Here is a 23,264-nt window from a genome sequence, read left to right as displayed (position 1 = left end):
TTGCACGGCTCTTTCCATGTTCATGTTCGGGTATGCTATACCATATGTACACATCTGGTTCCATTACGCGCTTATTGCTGTCAAGCAGCCAGCTCCTTGAAACCCTGATCCTCCCACGGGGGACTCCATGGCCCTCTCCATATTGGTGTCCACAATGGCCCTCAGGCTCTCGCTCAACCCATGCCCACGGCAGAGCACGGGTGAGGACTGGCCCGGCTCGGCATTTGCGTCTCAGGTACAGCTGTCCTTCTAGATGGCTGTCCTTTCCCTTCAAGTACCACCATGCCAGATGTATGGGGTGCAACCGGCAGCTTGCCGAATTCCTCCACGAGAGAGCCGTAGTCCATCGGCAGGTACATGAGGCGGGGCGAAAGCGATCGATATGGTTACCATAATCCAAACGGCTTCGTCCTCCATCACGTAAAACTATCACCGCTGTGATCCCATAACCGGCACGAACTCCGGCACGGCCGGTATACTTTGCATGGCGCTGCCCATCTGGGCCAGCAGCTCAATATGCCCGACATACCCGCCGTGCGCTACCTCGCCCTCGGCCAGCACCCGCTCTTCAGCGTACCAGTCCGCGCCCCAAATCTCGGGCGGGATGGGCTCCCCGCTGTCCGCGCCACGGTAGTCGTACAGGGCGATGCGCATCGCCCACTCGAGATGGGGCCACCACACGCGGTAGGCGTCGGGCCCGAAGAAATCGCTGTTGAACAGAGACACTACCCCCAGAACCTCGCGCCGCGCCATCCCCTGCAGCCACCAGACCGAGTCCATCGATTTGAGGAGGGCGAAGAAGCAAGCGAGGATGGCCAGCGCACGTGGACGGCGCTCCTCGAGAAGCTCGATGAATCGCCGCGAGACGGTCGCGGGGAAGGCCAGGGGCGCGCCCTTATGAGGGATCTTGTGCGCCCAGTTGAGGACGGCGACGGCGTGTTGGTAGGCTTGCCGGGTGGAAGCTATGAGCTCGAGGGACGCGGGTTGCGGATGGGAGTGGTACCCGGCAGATGGGGACGGTGGGGCCGTCGAGGAGGAGCCATCTCCACCCATGGCGGCCAGTTCTTCGTCCAGGCCCTCGAGCAAGTGGCCGAAGAATGTTTCTGGTCCGGTGGTGAAGTCGAGTTGCAGGGCGGCTTGCGAGTTGATGACTTGTGTTACGACGGGGCTGACGCGCAGGTACTGCCACGAGGCGGCGGTGATGGCCTTGACGCCCTGGAAGGAGTGAAACCACGAGAAGGGGATGGCATAGCACCCTGACGGCTGGCTGCGTTGCCTCGTCGTTCCATCCATACCGCTGTCCTCGTCGACGGCCACCTCGTCCTTCATGAATACCCTCGTGGCCGTGGACTGAAATGCGATCAGGGCTGCCGTCAGAAACAGGGACTCGGCGTTGGTGTGGTCAATTCCCTTGGCGAGGGCTGCGCTGTATTCCGCGAGCGAGGCGGCCATGTAGGCGTGTGAGGCGCGCACCAGCTCCTTGTCACCCGGCATCAAGCTCCGGAGGTGGAGCGCGGCGACGGCGAGGATGGCATCGGCTAGGTGCTGCGATCCGGAGAAGGCGAGGTTGGGCACTGTGATCTTCCAGATGTCTTCGGTCACCGGGGCGGTAAATGTGAATGTCTTGCATGTTAGGGACGTGTAATGGTGCATCAGCCTCAGTTCGAGCAATCGATGGCCCGGAGGGGTGATGTGAGAGACGCTCGCCGTTGCCGGGGAGCGGCACAGCAGCAGCGGCGTATCAACGGGGCCACCGGAGAGAGCAGACGCGGGACCTGCAGCATGAGTGATGGGCGACCCAAAGTTGACCGTCGTGGCGGGTGTAGACGGCGTGTCAGCTGTGGCTGCGGCGCGAAGCTCGGCCAGAACTTCCGGACACTCAAAGTCGCACGGAACGCCGTGCTTTACACAGTTACCGCATCGCGGATGAACCTCGTCGCACTAGATCCATTGTGCCATCTAGTATTAGCGGCAAAAAGCATTGTCCTGCCTATCTGATATGAACCCCTCTAATCCAACGCACCTTGATCTTGCGCGACTTGCATCGCCGGCAACCGGTTCTGGACTTCTTGTGGGAGCGACGCGGAGGCATGCTCTCTTGGGTGTCTGCTTAGGTACGGTAGTTACAGTGGCCAGGTACTTTAGTGGCCGGTGAATCGATGTCGGCGTCGGGTTTTGGGCTAGTGTGCGGCCTCCTCTGCCGGCGGCACTCGCGGCTCGCCTTTTTCCATGCTAGTTGCAGAACGCAACAGGGCCTAGTTGCTATTTTCCCAGCTACCGCTTGGTTGCGACGTGATGATGCTAAGGAGATGGTTTCACAAAAACGGAGTGGTTACCGCGATTAGATTACTGGAAGAGCTGGGTCGGAGCGGTGTCAACGCAGTTCCCGGTCTCCGCCCGGAGAGGCAGCCAATCATAGCTTCTCCGCTCCACCCAACAGGACTGGGCACCGAAGCGCTGCGGGGATGGCGGGCCGCGGTCGAAGCTCCGGGCAGACATTTGTCATCGTCGAATGGGCAACTGAGTTGCCGTGGTTGCCAGTTTATTAGGGTCTTAGGGCAGTGGTCCACTTCTACAACTAATAAGTCAACCGTAGGAGCTTCTAGAACAGTCAAGGACACGAATACGGGAGCTAGGCACGCTAGTGTAGGAGAGGTCTACACTCGAGTTCGGAGAGAGCAAATGGTGGGTTGAGGAGGCAAAGGGATTTGATGTGGGAACAGAGGTTTATTTAACTGCCTAAAGTCCGGCAGGCTAACTCAAGGTATATTAGAGCACCCGATTCAACCCGCAGAGCAACCCGATGCCGGTTGGAAGGCTTAAATCGGTCAGAGGCCATCTGGCATGCTCTTGACCAAGCATACAGGATACCTACTAGTACCTACCTGAGGCACCTAGGTATTGTACTGTACCTACCTACCTTAGGTAGGTACCTTACTTGCAAGCAGCGCAATGAAGAGCGGTCCCGGCGGGCGACCACGCAAGCTACCTCGAAGCCACGGAGGGTCGCGGCACCAACACACGACGTTGAAAGTAAGTCTGCATACAGGTGATATACGCAGATCCATACCGTTCGCTGCAAATAACTGTTTCCCAATATGTCTTATCGAAGCCCGGTCCCGTCCGCCCAAACGCCGAAGAACAAGTGCCCCGCTAATGTTCCTTCGGAGGACGGTCCGGTGGTTATGCTTATTTTAGCTCCGGGTTCGGCTTGTTCAAGCCGCAGTACACTATGTACCAGCCAGCAGGATCCGGCCTCGCGAAATGGATGCCGCTCGGTTGCTATGTAGATCAGATCGTGGAAGCCGCTGAGTGGGCTCATTGGCACTTTTGTACATAGAATCCGAAACACTCCAGGTGGTTGGATGACTCAACCACCTTTGGTACGAGGTCATGTACGGTAGGTCAACCAGAACCAGGGAAAGCATATTCGCGGCTTGCGACGGCTTGCCAGCATGAAGCTACTGCAGCATCATAACCACATGGCCACCGGACTCGAGCATGTTGCAAGGAGCTTAGTGGTATCACCTCAACTGCCCGGACAGGCGTCTTTATGAAAACGACGGTGAGTTGCAATTGTCAGGCGGCGCATCCGCCCAGTCAAAGAGTTTCAGCGTACAATACATACCTAGGCAACGGATATCTTCGGGCATGCGTCTGACACATATGTACATACTCTGCAGCGGCCGGGCTGCCCGGGTGAGAGTCTACTGCGTACCTTACGCCCTTGCGACGCCGATTTCAAATCCTGATGAGCAATCACGAGCGTCCGAATGCCGTCGAACCAGGGGCCAACCGGGCCGGAGCGGGCTCGGCAACTGGAGACCGAACCCACTGTTATTAGCATTACAAAAATCTTATTTAAAGCGAAGGCACGCTGTTGTGGTTTTTGAGTGGCTTTACCTTAGGTGACCGGAGACAAAGAAACAAGAGTTGTGAGTCTTGTGACACGAGTTTTTGAAAGATTGCGCCATCGCACCATCGCGCCATCGAGACACACCCCGCCCAACACCGTTGCAGAAAATCCTACAAACCCCCACGCGCACGGCATCGAAGAACGCCCACCGACACAACAACCGACCAAACAGAGTTGTGGCCGGAGTCGCCCGCGCCTGCATAGCACCATTCGGCATCCGTCGCACAAGTAGTAAACAGCCACTGCTGAGCCATGACGGCTCACACCGACCACCCCATCACAACGCCGCCGCGCGCTCCGTCGCCGGTGCATGGCTTCGGCACTCTGGCGGTGCATGCGGGGTCCCCGCACGACCCCTCCACGGGCGCCGTGATTGAGGCCATCTCGCTATCAACCACGTTCGCCCAGACGGCCGTCGGAAAGCCCGTGGGCGAGTACGAGTACAGCCGGAGCAGCAACCCCAACCGGAACAACTTCGAGACCATGGTGGCTGCTCTCGAGCATGCCAAGTACGCGCTCGCCTTCTCCTCCGGCAGCGCCGCCACTACCGTGATCCTGCAGTCCTTGGCCGCTGGCTCGCACGTCATTTCCGTCTCGGACGTCTATGGCGGCACCCACCGCTACTTCACCCAGGTGGCCAAGGCCCACGGCGTCAAGGTGACCTTCACGCCCGAAATTGAGGTTGACATCCGGGAGCACATCACCGAATCGACCAAGCTCGTGTGGATCGAGACCCCCAGCAACCCGACGCTCCGTCTCGTCGACATCCGCGCCGTCGCGACACAGGCGCACGAGCACGGCATCATGGTGGTGGTGGACAACACCTTCATGAGCCCCTACATTCAAAACCCGCTGGACCACGGCGCCGACATCGTCGTGCACAGCGTCACCAAGTACATCAACGGCCACAGCGACGTGGTCATGGGCGTGGCGGCTTTCAACAGCGACGAGCTGCACAAGCGGCTCTCCTTCCTGCAGAACGCCCTCGGCGCCGTCCCCTCGGCCTTCGACTCGTGGCTCGCCCACCGCGGCGCCAAGACGCTGCACCTGCGCGCGCGCGAGGCCACCACCAACGCCACGGCCGTCGCCCACGCGCTCGAGGCCAGTCCCCACGTCATCGCGGTCAACTACCCCGGGCTGGACTCGCACCCGCACCGGGCCATCGCCAAGAAGCAGCACCGCAACGGCATGGGCGGCGGCATGCTCTCCTTCCGCATCCGCGGGGGCCACGCCGCAGCCGAGCGCTTCTGCCAGCTGACCAAGATCTTCACGCTGGCCGAGTCGCTGGGCGGCGTCGAGAGCCTCTGCGAGGTGCCGAGCAGCATGACGCACGCGGGCATCCCGCGGGACCAGCGCGAGGCGGTCGGCGTGTTTGACGACCTGGTGCGCATGAGCTGCGGCGTTGAGGACGCCGAGGACCTGAAGAAGGACGTGCTCCAAGCGCTGGAGCAGGCGGTTGCGGAGACGGCGACGGCGGGCAACGGCGTTGGCGGGTCTAATGGGACGAACGGGGTATAAAAAAAAGGAAGGGAGGTAAAAAGGGTTGATCCAAGGCATCTCTCTCTTTTTTGTTTCGGGGCGTCTTGGGACAGACAAACCTGTCAACGATAGATGGCATGGCGCTGCTTTTTCCTTTTCCGGTCTTGTCTTACATCAAGGGTTCTGGCTTCAGCGGCTCGAGCGTCTGGCATTCTGCATGCATTAGGTATATAGGGAGACCCTCGGATGGAAGGTCTCCTCGGAACATAGATGGCCCACGACATTGACGTGGGGTGGTCGAGAAGAATAGAACTTGCATCTTGCACTTGGCTCTTTAAAACACAGCCATTGCCTCGTCCTCAAACCTGTGTGATGAAAGGGCATGTCTGAATACCTATTTATCATCGTGGAATGAAACGGAGCACCTTCTTGCGTGACGCTAGAAGGGGGCTAGGCTCGATGCTTACTTATACTATCGTCCGGTTAAACAATGACGACTGGCATGAAGACGGCCAGTTCCTTTAGATCAAGTCACCTCGTTGCCATTGCAACAGAAGCCGGTGAGTGGTAAGGAGACAGAGTACCCCCAGATAGCTGGGTAGGGCAGTCGTATTAAGCCCTTATTCCTTTCTTTTTGTCATCTGTAGCTTGAATCTGATCTCTGTCTAATTCGAGAGACATGCAATGCCCAAAGGTCGGGTATACCCTTCCCCCCCCCCGCCCCCCGCCCCCAAAAAAGAAGCCTAACATGAAGCAAACAGACTAGGATCAGGTTACATACGGTACCCCCGCTCATCCTTATTAGCACCAAGATTAAGACAGCCAGGTTGGACATGTCGCATGCCAATACCAGCAAACCGTACGAGTCAAAAGACCATGACTGATGAATTTTGACGTCGTACCCAGACGTTTTCGAAGGAATTGCAACCCAACGAGTCTCTCCCTGTCTAAATGATAAAAGCCCCCGAAACCAAAACGCCCCAGAGCCCGAGCCATGAACTCCACGAAATATATGTGCAAATAAAAACGCTGAAGTGGCTGACATGGTGTGTATATACGAGCCAATAGAAAATCCGTCAAAGCACAAAGACCGGAAATATACGCTTGTAGCGCATGTTGACACGCTTGGATACCTTAGACAGATCGCGTCGCGGTAATCCTGAGAAGACTCCGCCGTTTCGGCTGTGGATCGTTGTCAGGTTGGTTGTGTGCATGTTCCGCGCCTAGCCTCGTGCCCGGAGGCCAAGGCCCTCGACACTCAGAATCGGCACCTCGACATCGTTCAGTCCCAGGACGCCCTCATCGCGCCGGCGGTCAACAAAACTGTTGCACTCGCTGACCACGATGCTCCACTCCGCCAGAGCTCGCCCCGCGTAGACAGCACCAGCAGCGTAAACGCCAGACGGCCGTTCTGGGCGAATGGTTAGGCCCTGGACAGGGCCCGAGGGAGGTGCCGGGGATTTGCCTTGCTCAAGCGTCCGGCCCCGGTCGGCGTCGTCTCTCGAGGATTCGGACATTGTGACCGGCGACTGCACCATCCCTGGCCCATCATCGCTCTTGCTCTCCGCATCATCAAACAGACTACTCGCCGGGATATCGATGCTCAAGGATGGCCGATATTCGTCCTCCTTGTCAGTCGCCGATCTGCGCGGCTCGTTGTCGTCAACCGTCAAGGGTCTGGCGTTCCGTGCTTCACTGATCAACCCTGTCTGCAAGAGCCCACTGACTCTTCTTGTCTCTGGGGGAAGACCGGGCCTGATAGGGGGCGGGCTGTCGCTGCGGAAAGCCTGGGCTCCATTTGCATTACCGGTGTGGGGGCTTGCGAAGCGGGCGCTCACTCTTGCCTGTGCGGGCGCCGGGAGTCGAGGTCGAGCTAGAATGCGGTCACGGGTAGGCCCACACGGCATCGGTACGCCACCGGGGCCTGTCTGCCATGTAAGAGTGAAGCGGAAGACATAGGTTCCGGCGTCGAAGAGCGGGGCGGAGCCGGTGGAGGAGGCAGAGTCCGAAGATGGCTTCACCCCAGTCGAAGGCCCCTGTTTCGGCGGGGTTGGCGGTCCTAGTGGTAGAACATGGTTGGATCTACCCCGGCGATCTGCTAGTCGCGACAGAGCTGTATCACGGCGAGCCTGCTCAAGCTCTTCTTCCCAAGTACGCTTCGTGTCCGAGGTCGGGCTATCCTGTGATGTAGTGAACGGAAGCACCTTGCCCAATAGGGACCATCTCTTCTTGAACGACAAGTTGCCCTCCGTCTTGCTACTGTTGGGTGCGCTGTCGCCATTTTCCGCAAAGGGAGCACCAAACTCCGACGGCGAGTCCGGGCTGGGGAACGCGCTGGAGAACGAGTCGAACCCCACCTTGAGGGAGTGCTGCGGCTGCTGGACCTCGGTCCGGATGATCAAGAAGCGCTTGCCTGGCGCCGGATGCGAGGGTGCTGTCGACGGAAGAAGACGTCCCTTGCTCTCAGCGTCTTGCTTGAGCCAGAGATAGTGCGACCAGACCGTCTTCAGCCGCTGAGACGCAACAAGGAAGATTTTGCTATTGACCGTTTGTCAGCTTAGGGGTTCAGATGGGTAATTGGGAAGGGGGGTCAGCCTTACATATCCACCTCGTTGGCGCTGCCCGAGTCCCTGCAAATCCGCCAGCAGAGCAAGCGCATGTAGTAGGCGCGGACCATTGGACACCAGTGGTTGAAGAATCTCGCAAATACTTCCTCCGACAACAGCCATCCCAGGCAAAGCGCCTCCTTGCGGGAAGGATCCGCCGTGATGACGTCCCAGATGGAGAAAATGAAGGACAGAATACGGATCTCGGACATGGTATTATTAGACTCCATGATCATCTTGCCGACGTCGAGCCAGAACGACCAGTCGACGTAGTTCGCGGCTCGGGAGGGGCTGTATTCGAAATAGTGAGACGCTGCATTCCCCTCCATCGGCGACGTTGCGATGCTCGTGTTGACGGTGTTCTGAAACGTATTGAGCGCGACGAGTGCTTCCTCCAGGAAGTCGCACAGCATAAAGCATGAAGCGTGTTCGAAACGCGGTGTCCGCTTCGTGGCGGCCTTGGAAACGGCCACAAACGCCTCGGCGAAAGTATGCTGAATCTCAGGCGCGACGCCAAAGGAGCTCTCTCCTAGCATGTCTTTGAGCAAGACGACCAGCCGATTCTCGTCCATCCCTTTCAGGAGGTTACTCGGGAGCTGCGGCGCCGGCAGCGCGGCATCCGCGCCACGGAGGGCGTCAGAAAGCGGCGGTCCAAGCATAGCCTCAAGCGAGGCCTGCCGGTGGATGGTGCTGTCCAAGATGGACAAGAGCTGCGCGTGAACCAGGACAAACGCCGGGGCCCGTGCCTTTTCGACCAGCGGGAGGCCTGGTGGCATGAAATCCTCGGCAAGAATGTAAAAGTACTTGCAGAAGATGAAGACCAGGTCCGTGTTTCCGCCTCGCCACCGCGACACCCAGGGCCCATGCCAGTGGATCTTGGCGAGCAGCAGAGGGAGCTTCGCGGCGACCCGCAGCTTGTCCGCGAGGGATTTGACCGACGACCAGCCCAGCTTGTGCAGATGCGGCGGGAAGAGCGCGACAATGTCGTCGCTCTCACCCTTGCTTCTTCTCGGGAGCCCGAACTCGTCTGCGATCCTGCGCAGAAGGTCTGCGTTGAGGCCCCAGAGGCGAACAAGGACATCCGAAATGCCCGGCACGAAGAAGAAGGCATAGGCGCACGCCTTGCCACACCAATTGACCAGACTCAGCGGGGCGTGCCGCAGCGACAGCTTGTCGACAGCCAGCGCCATCTGGGTGGTGAGATTGTTGACAAACATGGTGCGGACATTGTGCTCGGCCGACTCCGCGAGCAGGAAATCCGGGTCTGCATCGCTGGTCACGGTCGAGTGTGTTCCCGACCGCGGCCGGACCTTTTCCTCGGGACACCGATCGGCCAAGGGCCGGAACGAACTGGTACACACCCTCCACTCCGGCCGCATCATGATCATGGTGGTTGCCTCGAGCAATGTCGGCCTGTCCACGCCGGCGACGGGCTGCAGAACCGGGAAGGGAATGCCTAGCGAGTCGATGCCCTGGCCAAGCCCGGGCGGCAGCCTCGAGTTTGCGCCGGCCAGCATTCCCAGGAGACCGTTCCACCACTTATTCAGGATGGTCGCCCTGCGATCGATGTCCTCTGCGCTCAAGATGGACCGCTTCGAATTGGAGGGGTGGTACGCCGTGCTCTGCAGAAAAGGCACCAGGATGGACCTGATCGCGCTCATCCTCCCCGCTGTCGAGCCTTTTGCGGCGAACTTGGCGAATTCGGCGTCGAGCGTTCGGAACGTGGCCCAGAGCGGGTCACGCGAAGTCGGATGCGGCATCGTCACACTCGTTTCGGCCGTGGACTGGGAAACGTTCTCAGACGTGCTGCTGGCCGTTGTGGCATCGGTGTCCAACTCCGTGTCGACAGACGAGGCTCGTGACGTGGCTGAGCTCACACTATTGTATGAAGCATTCTTCGTCACCGCTGGCGAGACACGGGCGCTGATAGGCGGCGTCGTCGAGGACGAGGAGAGGCCGCAGTCGGGGTCGCTTGTTGCCGCAGAGTTACCACCCATGTACGCCTTAACGGGGACCGAAGAGGAGTTTCTTGAGAACACGTTCTGGGGCTTCTGCTTTATCCTCGTCAGGTATACACTTGCACGATTCAAGGCGCGGCTCGTGCTGCTCGGCGGCTCGGCAGCACCCGTGGCACTGCCTCGGGCCTGGAATCCCGGCGTTGCCTTGGTCTTGTTCGTCACAGGTATCTCGTCGGGAAACGGGCAACTAGCGCTTCGCGGTTTCTCGGAAATTTTGGTCGGTGAGGGAGTCCTGGACTTGGAGATCCAGGATCGCTTCGCGAAATCAGCAAAGGACTCGACCGCCCTCGGCCCGTCCACGGATTTCCCGGGGTCGATGCTTCCTAACACCCCGGCTACATTCTGCTTGACCAACCTCCTGGATTGGTGCTCCTGCTTGGTCCGGACGTTGTTGGGTCTTAATTTTGAACTCGGCAGCCAGGAGAGCGGACGGTCAACCATTGATCTGCTCCTCGTGCGGTTGTGGCCGGCAACGGCTTTGGAACCGGCTGCTTTCCCGCCCTTGTCCCTGTCGCCGTTCTCGAACCCGATCTGTAGCACCGGCCTCTCCGTCGCAGTGGCTGGTCTCTGGGAAAGCGTCTCAATTGCGGTCGTGACGCTGAATGATTTCTCGAACTCGCCGCCGCCGAAATCGAAAGAGGGGATGTCAAAATCCTCCAGGCTCGGCGGAAGCGGTAGGCTCTTCACGCTCGGGTGTTGACCGACCGGGGCCGCATTATTGGAGATGGGAGGCGGGGGGTTGGGCTGAGCACGACTGGCTGCAGCTAACAAATCCGGCGTCGAGTGCGAGCCGGGGAGAGGCAATAGCGTACCGGAATCAGCGACCGGAGAGGCCACCGCAGCAGTGAAGACGGTCATCTCATGGCCGAGGCAGCAATAGTCGCCCAACAAGCCTCTTCACAACGCAGCGGCCGGTCGTCGTGGTTGGCGCTGGTTCGTCACGGTGCCGGCACCGCCTGTTGGGTGGAAGGCGAAGCAGGTTAAAACGTCAGCAGAGGGAGACAGGGGTCCACGGTGTTTAGTAGTTAATGTGCTGCTGTAGGGAGTAACTAGTGGGTGCTGTGCCCTGCCGCCTCTGCCGGAGTGTTGGCAGCAATCAAGGAATTCCCCCCCTCTGTGCTGCGACGCTGGGCCTTGATCCACGCTTCAAAGCATTTTTTTTGGCAGCGGAAACCCTGGCGGAACTAATAACAATCTGATGATATGATGATGTGCTGAGCGGGCGTGTAAGAGCCAAAAAAAAAAAAGGCAAAAAAGGCAGCACTTTCAGATCACGCAAATCTATGTTGTGAACGTGGAGATTCGAATCACTCAAAAGAGTTGGCACGATGCAAGTTTAACTAATAACTATCTGGGGCAGTCAAAGTGAACTCCATATGAGGCCCCATTCATCAAGTGGCCCCAGGCCTCGCCTTCTGGACTCGCCGCGCGCGGCAGGTGGAGATCGTCAACAAGACGCGCTGACACTTCTGTCTTGGCTGTTGATAGTTTTGACAGCACTAGTGTAGGACGGGGCGGGCAAGGCCGAGCGGTGGCAGCGCGGCCCTTGCAGTCAAGGGGCGTCGTCGATCATAGGGCAGCTTACTTTTGTTGGCTGTGTTAGTATATATGTAATATATGTATTGTACAGACAGACCGCGGAGTCAATGCGATCACTCGCATCTGTGAGTTCATTTATTGGACAGTTGGGGTCTGCAATGCCTGAAAGGGGGAAAAAAAGCACAAGGACCTGGGATGGTGCTTGGAACAAAGTCGCGGCCTGCTCGCCTTGCATGCATTGAAGAAAATGCGGGATGAACGGGTGATTCCGATCGGGAAATCAACCATTACACGTATTGGGACGCCGGGAATACGGCCTCTCGGCGGTAAAAGGGGGGTTGTGCCTTGGAAGTCTAAATAGGCGCCAAGGAGACCGTTCCATCATGATCTTAGCAGAAACATTATGAGCCATTGTCGTTCACAGATGGAAGCTTATTAAGGTGAATACCTGATCTACTGTGTACAGTTCATTCGCACCGGCTGACACCTAGGTAGGTAGGCAGTCCCGAAATTTGTCCACACCGGTGCAAAATTACAGAAGTTCCGGTCGAAGCCAAGGAAGGGCTACCAACTGTGTATGTAGAAAATGATAGAACAACACCTGGCTATGCCCTTTTCGGTTAGTGAAAATTCGATGCCATTATCGACCCAGTCGAGCTGAACATCCAGTGCGCAAGCACAACTCCGAGAGCATAGGCGCTAAACGGATACGCCTTTCTCATTCATAGCGACGAAAAGCATTGAGATACGGATACCTATGACGCAAAGCGTCAATTAACAGACGGATTATAATGCCGAGGATGGACCAAGTGATCCAGATCCAACAGCCATTACAATGTAACCTACGGGCAGCACCCTACTATACCACAGTCCGGAGGACCTACGGTTCTAGTATGTTGGAGAACATCATACGATCCTCCCATTGTCCAACCAACTCCAACATCAGCCGCCAGGGCGTGTCAAAATATTCCGAACAACGCGATCAACTACCGATAGCTAGTGGGCGACGGCTCTGAAGCGCCCCAGTACCAGTTTCACCCCCACCCCGCTCCCCCCAAATCACCAACACTTCCGCCCGCTAGGGGATCTCCGACGTTGGTGTCACAATGGCGCAAGATCTTCTGGTTCATTACGCGTTTCTGCAGCTGAAACTGCTGCGCGATGTGCTGGCAGACGCCACAGTCGAGAGCTGACGATAATGTTGCACACCTAGAGGGTCTCTACACTCTCCACGCGTGGCGGGCAGCTCCAGTCCTGGCCGGTATGGGGAAGTCCGCCTCTCGCCACTCAAACGAGTCTAGGCCTACACGGCATTCTTTGTGTCACAATCAATCACTGCATCAAGCCGTCTGTGATGCAGCCTCGTCACGTCCTCGCGATCCTGCCGATCCTCGTGAGCTGAGATGGCTCAAGGTGGGCAGATTCAACCGTTTTGTCACTTCCCACGGATGCGCCTTCAGGTCACGGAATCAGTTATCTCTTGTTTGTCCGCATTCAATCGTACCTAATGGGTTTGCATTGGGATGCCGCGTCATCCGGTCACATAAAGCTTAGCTGCAGATCGGCCCTGTCGATGATCGATATTCAATAGGCACATTCACTGTCGAGGAGCTGACCGCTCATCATGCCCTTCACCCGGCTGTATGGTAAGGCGGGGGAGCCTGGTTGACTAACCTCCAGGTTGACTTGGATGGTGGTTCTCCCTCACAAATACACCGCTCCGTCCACTGCCAGCGATCATTCTTCTATGCTCGATGCTAATGCACAGAACAAAGGGACAAGTCTTGAAATCCGACGCATCTCGTACCTGCCTTATTTCCTAGGCGTTTCTGGCTTCGGACTCCTTTGCGAGCTTCTCGGTCTGTCATCCGACAACGCTGCTTGGGTACAGAAAATTGGAAGTCAACACGGGACATTTCTAGGCGGAATGTCACTGCCTTGCGCTGATTGGCCGGCCTACCTCGGCAGTCCACCCTTAAGGCTGATAGTCTGGCGAATTCTACGCTCAAAACTCAGAACGTGGGAGAGAATACCAGATAGTCGCTTCCTAGGGGCAAGTTAGTTTTAAAACAAATTTTGAAAATATATGAGTATCTCTCAAAACCTGTCCGTTCTTCGTGTTATTGTTTTCGTTCTCTGTCTAGTTTGGCTCACACGGCCAGAAACTCACTTACATAGTACTAGTAGTACTTACACACTTACGCTCCTGAATCCTTCAGGGGTCGTAAACAATGGCAGCCATGGACCGCGGTCACCCCTCAGCAGTTGCCGACACGAAGACTGCGGACAAGACCTCCTCTACAGATGCGCAAGCTACGGCCAGTGACGTGGAGAAGCAGGAACCTCCACCTCAACATGCGCCGTGTTGCGAGCCATCGCAATCCAGGCTCTCGGCCTTCAGCTCCCTCGGCTTCCTCGACCGCTTCCTGGCCGCGTGGATATTCCTGGCTATGCTCATCGGCATCCTCCTGGGCAACTTCGTCGACGATGTTCAGCCGGCACTACAACGGGGGAATTTCGTGGGGGTGTCTTTGCCCATTGGTATATACTCTATATAGCCTCGCCCGTCCCAAGCGTGTTTACACGCCTCCTAATAGTACTAAAACAAATGCTAACGTGGGCTTTCTAGCAATTGGTCTGCTGGTCATGATGTATCCCATTCTCTGCAAGGTGCAGTACGAGAAGCTGCATGAAGTGTTCAGGACGAGAGAAGTCTGGGTTCAGCTGGGGTTCAGCATCATCGTAAACTGGATCATTGCGCCGCTTGTCATGGTAAGCAACGGTCACCCACCCCCCTTTTGCCAGCCCTTTGTCTTTTTCTTTTCTCTCTCTATGCCATCGACCTTTTTCCCAAGGTGCTGACGACCATCACACCATAGCTCGGCCTGGCCTGGGCTTTTCTCCCCGACCAACAGGGCCTCCGCGAGGGCCTCATCCTGGTCGGCATCGCGCGGTGCATCGCCATGGTTCTGATCTGGAACAGTCTGGCCCGAGGCCACGGTGACTACTGCGCCATCCTGGTTGCCGTCAACTCGCTCCTGCAGATCGTCCTGTTCGCCCCCCTCTCGCTGCTCTTCCTCCGCGTCTTCAACCCGCACGCGCGGCAGGCCATGCAAGACATCTCCTACGCGACCGTGGCCACGTCGGTCGGCGTGTTCTTGGGCATCCCGCTGGGCGCGGCCATGCTCACCCGCCTCGTGCTGCTGCCGCTGCTCGGGCCGGACCGGTACCGGACGCACTTCGTCCGCTTCGCGGCGCCGTGGTCGCTGATCGGCCTGCTGTTCACCATCCTGGTGCTGTTCGCCTCGCAGGGGAAGCAGGTGGTGCACCAGATCGTGTCGGTCGTGCGCGTCGCCGCGCCGCTGGTGGTGTACTTTGCGCTGATCTTTTTCGCCACGCTGGTGCTGGCTCGGAAGATGGGCTTCCGCTACGGCTATGCCGTCACGCAGAGCTTTACCGCCGCGAGCAACAACTTTGAGCTGGCCATCGCCGTGGCCGTCGCCGCGTTTGGCCCGCACTCGGACCAGGCGCTGGCCGCGACAGTGGGGCCGCTTATCGAGGTGCCCGTGCTGTTGGGGCTGGTGTATGCGGTGAGATGGTTTGCGAAGAGGACCGGGTGGAAGGACCCAGAAGTAGAAAGCTGAGGACAAGTGGTAATACTTTAATTGTGGTTGGAAAGATGTCGGCAGCTACTACATCTTTGCTGAATGGATATAATTAGAGTACCAATATAGAAGCAAATCCGTATGACTAGAATGCAACTTCAGTATTCGTCGAGTACGTAACTGTGTTCCGTTCTGGAGATACAGCGCATTTGAGAGTCGTTGATATGCGATGATTCAAGCGGTACTCACATCATAGTTTCTAGAATACGATGGATGGCGGTCTGAGTTGGGGCCCTTAACACCTGGGTAATCATTTGCAACTAAATAAAAGCGTCTGGATATTCCCAACAGCATTTTTCAAGTTTTCTACTTCCAATCTCAACTTCCAGCAACAGAATCCCCACCACACCGCCCTCCAGATTACATTTCTAGCTTCATATGCCTCCTTCCCCCCAGACCATTGCCAGTGTCTACCAAACCAATTTCAACCCTGAATCGCCTAGGCAAAGATGTCGGTAGGCACGGGAGGAACTGACGGAACGGGGACTCCGGGAGCTGAGATGTCGGGGACGGGGGCGGGGATTTCGGGAACGGGAACGGGAACGGGAACTGTGGGTTCCGGAACCGGGGGAACTGAGTGCTCGGGGACCGGAACCGAGGGGACTGAAACTTCGGGGAAGGGGACTTCGGGAACCGGAATTGAAGGGACCGGAACTGAAGGGACTGGAACTGAAGGAAGCGGAACTGGGATCAAGGGGACGGGAGTAGGCACGGCACCGCCAGCACCCGGCAGGAGGGACGCAATGGAGCCGAGGATGGAGTCGATGAGGGCCTCGATCTGGGCCGCATAGTCGTCGCCGAGAACGTCACCGACGGCGCCGCCAATGCCGCCAAGCACGTCGCCGAGGAGGTCGGCGATTGGGTTACCGCTGAGCAGGTTCTCGAGCAGGTTGGAGACGGCCCGGAGCAGCTCGACCAGCACAAGCAGAGGAGGCGCCGGCTGGGAGGCGGAGCCGCCAACGCCACCGACGATGCCGCCGAGGTCGGGGATGGGCAGCGCGAGGCGGCTGACACCGACGGCAAGCGTCTGGTTGAGGCGGGACATGGGGTCGACAAGCGCCTGCATGAGGGCATCGCTGTCGGAGCCCTTCTCGTGGATGAGTTGTTCTGGGAAGCATGTGAGACTGGCTGCGGTTTGTCAACGGAGATCGGCCAGAAAAGGCTTACCAATCTGCTGGACCTGCTCCTGAACCTGGTTCACCACGTCCTGGAAAGCATTCGTGTCGACATGAGCAGACAGGATGTTCAAAGCGCGGCGCATCTGGCCATGGCCCGCCACCATCATCACCCTCTCAGGGTCCATTTCCTTCTCAGGGTCCATTTCCTCATCGCCGTCCTCCTCCTCGAAAGGGCAAGTAACGGGCACGTCCGAAACGATGGGGGCCGGAGGTTCCTGCTCAGCCTGCTGAGCGTGGACCTGTTGGGAGTGCTGCGTCTGTCCATTGAGAACGGGGACGGCAAGGGCGCTGCCGATGATGCAGACGAGACCGAGAGTGTGGACCTTCATGTTTGCGTATTGTGGTCGTTGTTGGCGCGGGGGGTTGGTACTGAGAAAGTCGTGCCCTGAGCGTGGGTGAGGATGATGATAGGACCCGAGCTTCAACAGAGGCGATACGCTCCCGATTTATATACCCGAGCCTTCTTGAACTCGGAACATCAGCGGCTGCAGCAGTCGGCCCGGCGACTGTGTAGAACGCGTCGAAACAATCATCATCCACCCGCCTGTCGCTGCTATGCATCGGAGCTACTCTCGGCGCTCTTGACCAAACTTGAAACTGGAGAAAGGGCGGTTCCACTGCGAATACATGCCTATGAACCCGGGAAGCGCGGTGCAATAACCGTTATACAAACTGCGAGGAGGGAGCAGTCGAGCCGAGTACTGTTTCAGGGTTCGCCTCATCCCTCCGGGGACAGCTGGAATGCGCGAGCAGATCACGACCCTGTCAACCAGCAAAAGGCGCGCATCACATGCCATTGACCGGCCGATCGAGCGATCCGATCCAAGTCCCAGGTATTTCCATGGTCAGTGTATCTGAATGACGTGAGTGGTTGGGTGGGTTCGCGAGTATAGAACTCTGTGTTGAATGGATTCCCCCCAGTGAGGACCTTACCCAAGCAACGCACATCTTTGCATCGGTCCGGCGGTCATTTGAAAAAGCACAAGAATACATTCCCAACAACTAAGCGCGGTTTCCGAAGTAGCTGGATCTGGCGTGTCTCGGGCCCTCGATCTCGCTCTTCCGCCGAAGTTGATCAAGATGCTCGCTCCCTATGAGTTGTCCACTCCGCAGCTCGACAGGCCATTGATTTGTTATTCAGTTGGAGCACATCGGCGAGTTCCTACCGGAGCTTCGAGTCTCATTCAACCTTCGGCGCAAGGGCTATGCAACTGAAGCGGACGGCCTGCTTGTCAGGATCCTCCTCCAGCTTGATGATGCGCTTCAGGCCAAGCTCCAGCGCCTTTGGACTCAACACATCCTCATCCTCTGCAAGCTCGCCTCGGTCCAGCGGCCCATGACGGCTCCCCTCCAGCTCCCCTGCCCACAGTGTCAGCCGAATCGCTGCATTTGGATAGAATCAAGGAAAACAAGAAACCTAGACTGGTGCTTACATAGATGCCCGTTGGCTTTGACATAGGCGATGAAGTGGCCGCGGTGCTCGCGGCTGCCGATTGCCGGCTCGGCCGTGTCTCCCAGGCCAGCGACGGACTTATGGGCCTCCTCGAAGGGCTTGCTGTCGTAGAGCATCTGGGCCCTCTCGTCGTTGGCCAGCGGAATCGCATCGTTGCGCAACTGCTCGAGCGTGCTTCCGGGCAGGATGAACTTTGAGGTCGGCCCGTTGATGGCGCAGTGCAGGAACCCGTAGGAGCCGCAAGCGTCCCGAATGATCTGCTTGAACCAGATGATGGGCTCGTCTGCTCCGGCACCGGCCGCTCCGCCATGGTAATAGCTGTTGGGGTCGCCGAGTTTCTCATCCTCCAGGTCGCGGTCCCGCTGCCATGCCGGCGTCATCGGGACGATGGTGAGCAAGGCATAGACTGGGCGCGGGATGTAGTCCAGCAGGTCCGGGTCATCGAGCGAGATGACATCGTAAAATGTCAGCTCATCCGAGAGGCCCAGTTTCTTCGCCAGGGCGTTCATCACCTCCGGGTTGTTCTCTGCCGGAATGTTAGAGCGACGAATAATGGAAACAACTGGATCTGCAGTTCATGACCTCACCAAGCATAGTAAACCATTTGTTGGCTGCCATCTTGAACGTATTCTCAGCGTCTCCTGCCTTCCTACTCATTGCTGGATATGTCGAGACGAAATTTTGGGAGTTGCCATGCGAGGTGCCGCAACTTTCTGTTCCCCGCGATGTCACGAGCATAACGCACTCGCGGTGGCTGCCTGCTGAAATCCACGGCAGACCGGGAGAGGGGCTCGCCCTGCGCACCCTGCATAGCAGAAAGCATCCATTGTGGTCTCACTCTCCTAGATTGGGTAATATTTGACCACCAGCGGATACTAGAGAAAGCCAATGCGCTCGAGGATGACCGGATGCTGCTATATGCGTACCACAAGTGTCTATTATACTTCGGTCGGTTGGATCTATCTGGGGCAGTCTGGTCACGCTCTGCCGGGATGCGAATCTCCACTTCCACTTGCCTAACACGTAAGGTATGCAACAGACCTGAACATGACTGCGCGCAACTGTTGCTGCAATGCATCCATACCTGCATTTGCTTCGGTTATTGCCCCTGTGTATAAAGAAGCAGCGGGGTTGACAGTGATTTGCTCTACTGAACAACTCAGACACCAAAAGGCCAGTGACGCTTATTATTACGACGTATCAATCAACCTCTGGTGTAATTCCCACTCGAATCGGGAGACCTCAGTGATGACGTCACAAATGCTCACCTTGAGTGAGAATCCACACAGCACTTCGTACCTGTAGTGAGGTTTGTATTCAGCCCTGCCAACTGACTCAACACCCCAGGTAAAACTGTCCCGTGAAGTATAGGAGCAACAACACAATCGAAATGCGGGTAGAGAATCACGAGGAGCCAGCCGATGCCCATCCAGGAGCAACTGCTCCCTGCTTCCGATGAGACATCCTTCCAAGACTTGGTTAGAGGCCGTCCATTCCGAGACACGTTGCGTCCATCGAGCTTACCGTAGGGTAGCAGGATGTTGCTTGCATGCTGAGCACGCTTTGTCCTTCTCGATCTGGCTCCCCAACTTCCAGTGGCGTGCGGGGTTGAAATCGGGCTCCGACCTCTGATATGTAACCTGAGGTATGTGATGTAGATCTTGCTGAGCACTACCTGGAGTGTACTTGTACCGTGTCCAATACATCCGCAGCAGCTACATGGAAGCTCTCGCCGGGCAGTGAGGTACCTGTCCAGAGAAGACATGTATCTGCTAGACAGAGCAACTTACAGGATCCCCTCTCCCCGCACAGTCGATGTGCTCTCAGGAAATGCACTATGCAGGTATAGATCATCGTGATACTAGTCCGAGCGGTTCTATTGGCGTGGTGAACCGTCATAGTCTCCTGCTTCCATGCAGTGAACCACCATCCCGGCTTAGCTCTCGTGCGCCCAATCCTCTCGGTGAAGCCGGGACGTATACGGCGTTGTCGCTATACCGTGTAAGTGCAGCAAGTCGGGATCTGGGCTCTCAAGCAGCCGCCCCCCTTTGTCCCAACACATAAACCCCGCTCCTCTCGACATGTCATCAGACCACCCTCGAGTCCGTTCTTGCTGGTCAACCGGAGAGAAACCTATTCGTACCTAAAGTACCAATAACTTTCCCAAGAGACTTACATACGTCGCCTACTATCAGACAGCGACATCAATCTCAAGCCATCGAACTTCACCCGGACAACATACACACCATGGCTGACAACGTGCCTTCGGGAACTGAGTATCGCGCCGGCAGGAAGGAGTCGGTCTCGTCGACCACGTCGACGACAAGCACCACCACAGCGCCGCCGTATCGCCGGGTAACAACGCTCTGTTCCCTCATCCATGCCAATGCGCCTCTCCCGGGCATCAAAATGTCCTTTTATCATCTCAAGCTACAACAAGTGACTAACAGCCCGCTGCCAAACAGTCCTCCCATGCGCTCTTCGAGACTCTGCAGGCCCAAAAGCGCAAAGACGACCCCGTTTCCATCGCCCGCCGTCAGAGCTTGAACGAGCAGCGGCCTGTGGGCGGCGTGGTCGCACAGTTCTGGAACAGGTAATGTCTTCACAACACACATGTTCTTCTCCTCTTCTGGTTTCTCCGTCCCCTTCCCCTTACGAACCTACGTATCACTCCTAGTAGGCAAGGATAGCTGACACATGATCTTGGGAGCTCAGTTGGGTGCGCGGCGGCAAATAGGACATAGCATGACAAAGAAGCAATCCCAAAACCAAAGTCACGACAGCATACCAAGCGAACACGAATCACCGTTGTGATTGGATCTGTGGAATGGAGATTTGAGATTGGCGTTCTGTTAGCATTGGAGTTAGCGGGAGACATGTTGAGACTCGGTTCAGACCATACCATGTCGGAGACTGTGTAACTGGTACAGATTGGGCTTCATCAAGGTTTACGGCGGTTTGTCCTCTTTCCGTTGCTGTTACCCTTCACACACGACAATCTGTTAGCAGACTGAATCATCATCTACGTACCTGATTCGCTGTTAGCTTATACCATCGTCGCACCGGGCAATCATGATTCCCGAGGGTTTCTCGTCCTTGATGACAGTCTGACTGCAACCTGGTTAGCCCCCGTGTAACATCCGATGAGACGTAATGTCTGGAAGCATTGCAACAATTGAGACGGCTTAGTCGAAACAGCAGTGAGTGCCGTGAACAGTCCAGCGAAGGAGCCAGAGGGGGATTGAACAGCATTATGAGGACATGGTAGCGACAAGGCTGGGGTCCAATCAACTCCAGGCAGGGCAAGACATCACGGGAAAGGACAAAGGAAGTTGGCAAAGGTGCAGAAGTAGAACCAGTCATTAAAGGGCCTTTCGGACTGAGCGCCATGGCCCGGAATACCGCTCGTCAACCTGATCTGGGCAGAGAACATAAAGAGATACAATGGGATTTTCTGCCTCCACCTCCAAGACCCACCCCAACGCCATCGAACCGTCGAGGGATACGAAAATAAAGTGATACGAGAATCGAGTCCGCCGCGCATATGTCTAGATCCGGTGTTTCTCGCTTTCTGTTTGTGAATTCTCATATTAGTGCTGTTGGGATTGAGACTGGTGGCTGTGCTGCTCCCGGAGCTTACCGAGCCGAGAGTAGAGCATGTAGAGCGCCATCCTGTTGCATTCCTCCGTGCCAGTGATCGTAACGAGACGCTCGTTGCTGTTGTCCTGTGGTTCATTAATCTTAATCACGCTGCCACTGATCTGCCGGATCTCGTTGATCTTCTGGCCGCCCTTCCCGATGATGGCGCCGACCATGTCGTTGGGAATGTAGATCTGCTGGGTAAGCGGAGCTCCGGGAATGGCTGCGCCGCCCGGAAGGGGCGCTCCGTGGGGGGCAGGATGAGCATGTGGTCCGGCTGGGCCGGCAGGGTGCGGCCCTACGTGCGGGCCCGCTGGGTAGCCGGCAGCAGCATGTGCGCCGTACGGCATCGGAACGGCAGCAGTCGGGTGAGTGGCATGGGGGTGGCCGTACTGCGGCACATACGACTGCGGCGGCATTGGGTGTGCTCGGGGATCTGGACGACCGCGGTGGTAGTGGTCGCGATTGCCGTAGTTACCGGAGGCAGGCTGAGGGTTGTAGGGGATCACCTGCATTCCGCCCGGGACGGCACCAGCTGGGCCGCCGCTCCGGGTCGCATAGGCAGAGGCTGCGGCCCCTCCGAAACGCTCGTTGAGCTGCTGGAGCAGTGTGCTGCCGACGTAGTAAGTTGCAATGTGAACAGCATCAGCCACGCCCATCACTACCAACGAACGCTCGGTAGACAACGGGAGGCAGGAGTCGGACGCATTCAGGCGTGCGCCAGACGCTTCCTGGATCTCCTTGATCCGAGCGCCGCCCTTGCCGATGATGGAGCCAATCAATATGTGAGGGATCAGCAACCGAAGGGGATATGTCTTGGAATGCTGGCTCGACGGCTCGGTCAGGGGCTCGTTGTTGAGCGTCCGGATGATCAGACCAAAAGCCTGATGTAGGTTAGCTTGACAATGGCCTCTAGGGATGAGGAGAGTCAGGGCCGTTCGTACCTTTGCAACAGCATCGACGATGCCGCTCACAGTGAGGATGCGTTCCACGGCGCCCTTTTGGTAGTCACTAACGGTGCACTTGGCACCGGACATCTGCCTGATCTTGGATACGTTTTCGCCCCCTTTGCCGATTATGGTCGCGGCCTCGGGACTCGAGATCACGGCGCGTACGTGGATCCACGCGGTCTCGTCGTGGGCCGCTTGGGGAGGGTTCGATTGCTCTTGGGAGGTACTTCCACTGGCTGTGCTGGTGATAGGTTTGGTTTCAGGCGCATCAGGGACGACCGTATCGCCTTGCGCGTCCTTAACGTCCGACTTCTCCCCGTTGGGCTTTGCAGCGCCGTTCGCTTCCGGGGCTGCGGCCGGAACAGTAGAGTCATTGCCATTGCTCGCAGCGATTGGCTCGGCAATCTCCTGCTGATCCTTGATAACCTTGTCGAGGGCCGGTCGCTTGGCCTCGGGTTGGTCTGCCACAGACGGAGATGAGGTCTCTTCGAGCGGACGCTTAGCGGACTGTGTTGGTTGCGGCGAGGTCGACATCTTGAGTTAGATTGCTGGAAAGTTTCACTTCGGGAGCGGGAGGGGTGTTGGCCCAGTCGTTGGGACACTCGATGCTCTCAATTGAAGTATCGCAGTTATTTACACCTTGGGGGTTTTCGAAGGAAAACGTGCTGGTGTAGGGCTGGGTCGGGCAGGGTGGGTGAACTTGTCTGAGTCGGGCGTGGCTATTGAGCTTCAGGTAGGTCGAAGTGAGGGTTTCGGACCAAGAAAACGGGGCAGTGATGGTCGAAGACACGGAAACGCTGTGCTCTAGGGCGTGTAGTGAC

At 57.3% G+C, this 23,264-nt stretch overlaps 8 protein-coding genes across 8 annotated transcripts; 3 read left to right on the top strand and 5 right to left on the bottom strand.

The window, feature by feature from the left end:
* Positions 1-171: 171 nt before the first annotated feature.
* On the bottom strand, positions 172-2,193 carry B0T15DRAFT_41010 (uncharacterized protein). The gene is made up of 2 exons (XM_062865368.1): positions 2,024-2,193; positions 172-1,941 (listed from the first exon to the last, which is right to left on the bottom strand). Exons 1-2 carry the CDS (start codon positions 2,090-2,092, stop codon positions 430-432), a joined length of 1,581 nt encoding a protein of 526 aa, XP_062726302.1. The 5' UTR covers positions 2,093-2,193; the 3' UTR covers positions 172-429.
* A 1,847-nt stretch (positions 2,194-4,040) lies between these two features.
* On the top strand, positions 4,041-5,476 carry B0T15DRAFT_40993 (Cys/Met metabolism PLP-dependent enzyme-domain-containing protein). The gene has a single exon (XM_062865364.1). It carries the CDS (start codon positions 4,169-4,171, stop codon positions 5,432-5,434), a length of 1,266 nt encoding a protein of 421 aa, XP_062726301.1. The 5' UTR covers positions 4,041-4,168; the 3' UTR covers positions 5,435-5,476.
* Positions 5,477-6,618: 1,142 nt separating this feature from the next.
* B0T15DRAFT_385961 (uncharacterized protein) lies at positions 6,619-10,877 on the bottom strand (the record flags this gene model as incomplete). Its single annotated transcript, XM_062864303.1, has 2 exons — positions 6,619-7,933; positions 7,996-10,877. 2 exons carry the CDS (start codon positions 10,875-10,877, stop codon positions 6,619-6,621), a joined length of 4,197 nt encoding a protein of 1,398 aa, XP_062726300.1.
* Positions 10,878-13,798: 2,921 nt separating this feature from the next.
* On the top strand, positions 13,799-15,202 carry B0T15DRAFT_388325 (sodium bile acid symporter family-domain-containing protein; the record flags this gene model as incomplete). Its single annotated transcript, XM_062864441.1, has 3 exons — positions 13,799-14,099; positions 14,188-14,330; positions 14,438-15,202. 3 exons carry the CDS (start codon positions 13,799-13,801, stop codon positions 15,200-15,202), a joined length of 1,209 nt encoding a protein of 402 aa, XP_062726299.1.
* Positions 15,203-15,431: 229 nt separating this feature from the next.
* On the bottom strand, positions 15,432-16,848 carry B0T15DRAFT_40573 (uncharacterized protein). The gene is made up of 2 exons (XM_062865303.1): positions 16,391-16,848; positions 15,432-16,330 (listed from the first exon to the last, which is right to left on the bottom strand). Exons 1-2 carry the CDS (start codon positions 16,728-16,730, stop codon positions 15,663-15,665), a joined length of 1,008 nt encoding a protein of 335 aa, XP_062726298.1. The 5' UTR covers positions 16,731-16,848; the 3' UTR covers positions 15,432-15,662.
* A 541-nt stretch (positions 16,849-17,389) lies between these two features.
* Positions 17,390-18,590, bottom strand: B0T15DRAFT_40571 (uncharacterized protein). Its single transcript, XM_062865302.1, has 3 exons — positions 18,437-18,590; positions 17,835-18,380; positions 17,390-17,760 (listed from the first exon to the last, which is right to left on the bottom strand). The coding sequence occupies exons 2-3, from the start codon at positions 18,361-18,363 to the stop codon at positions 17,582-17,584; spliced, it is 708 nt and encodes a 235-aa protein (XP_062726297.1). The 5' UTR covers positions 18,364-18,380; positions 18,437-18,590; the 3' UTR covers positions 17,390-17,581.
* Positions 18,591-20,101: 1,511 nt separating this feature from the next.
* On the top strand, positions 20,102-20,451 carry B0T15DRAFT_489194 (uncharacterized protein; the record flags this gene model as incomplete). Its single annotated transcript, XM_062866576.1, has 2 exons — positions 20,102-20,209; positions 20,320-20,451. 2 exons carry the CDS (start codon positions 20,102-20,104, stop codon positions 20,449-20,451), a joined length of 240 nt encoding a protein of 79 aa, XP_062726296.1.
* Positions 20,452-21,444: 993 nt separating this feature from the next.
* Positions 21,445-22,977, bottom strand: B0T15DRAFT_489193 (uncharacterized protein; the record flags this gene model as incomplete). Its single annotated transcript, XM_062866575.1, has 2 exons — positions 21,445-22,377; positions 22,438-22,977. The coding sequence occupies 2 exons, from the start codon at positions 22,975-22,977 to the stop codon at positions 21,445-21,447; spliced, it is 1,473 nt and encodes a 490-aa protein (XP_062726295.1).
* Between the last annotated feature and the right edge of the window lie 287 nt (positions 22,978-23,264).

The sequence above is a fragment of the Chaetomium strumarium genome (assembly GCF_033439665.1).
Source record: "Chaetomium strumarium strain CBS 333.67 chromosome Unknown B0T15scaffold_1, whole genome shotgun sequence".
Classification (NCBI taxonomy): Eukaryota; Fungi; Ascomycota; class Sordariomycetes; order Sordariales; family Chaetomiaceae; genus Chaetomium; species Chaetomium strumarium.
Note: the sequence above shows the minus strand (reverse complement) of the source record. Positions and strands in the feature narration are given on the sequence as shown.

What these genes read in the sequence shown, in the direction of transcription:
- B0T15DRAFT_41010 (XM_062865368.1), bottom strand. Translation starts at nt 2,092, where the DNA reads ATGCCTCCGCGTCGCTCCCACAAGAAGTCCAGAACCGGTTGCCGGCGA. An exon ending in GCAAGTCGCGCAAGATCAAG is followed by an intron (nt 1,942 to 2,023) that starts GTGCGTTGGATT and finishes CAATGGATCTAG; the next exon opens with TGCGACGAGGTTCATCCGCG.
- B0T15DRAFT_40993 (XM_062865364.1), top strand. Translation starts at nt 4,169, where the DNA reads ATGACGGCTCACACCGACCACCCCATCACAACGCCGCCGCGCGCTCCG.
- B0T15DRAFT_40573 (XM_062865303.1), bottom strand. Translation starts at nt 16,730, where the DNA reads ATGAAGGTCCACACTCTCGGTCTCGTCTGCATCATCGGCAGCGCCCTT. An exon ending in GGAGCAGGTCCAGCAGATTG is followed by an intron (nt 16,331 to 16,390) that starts GTAAGCCTTTTC and finishes CATGCTTCCCAG; the next exon opens with AACAACTCATCCACGAGAAG.
- B0T15DRAFT_40571 (XM_062865302.1), bottom strand. Translation starts at nt 18,363, where the DNA reads ATGAACGCCCTGGCGAAGAAACTGGGCCTCTCGGATGAGCTGACATTT. An exon ending in CAAAGCCAACGGGCATCTAT is followed by an intron (nt 17,761 to 17,834) that starts GTAAGCACCAGT and finishes CACTGTGGGCAG; the next exon opens with GGGAGCTGGAGGGGAGCCGT.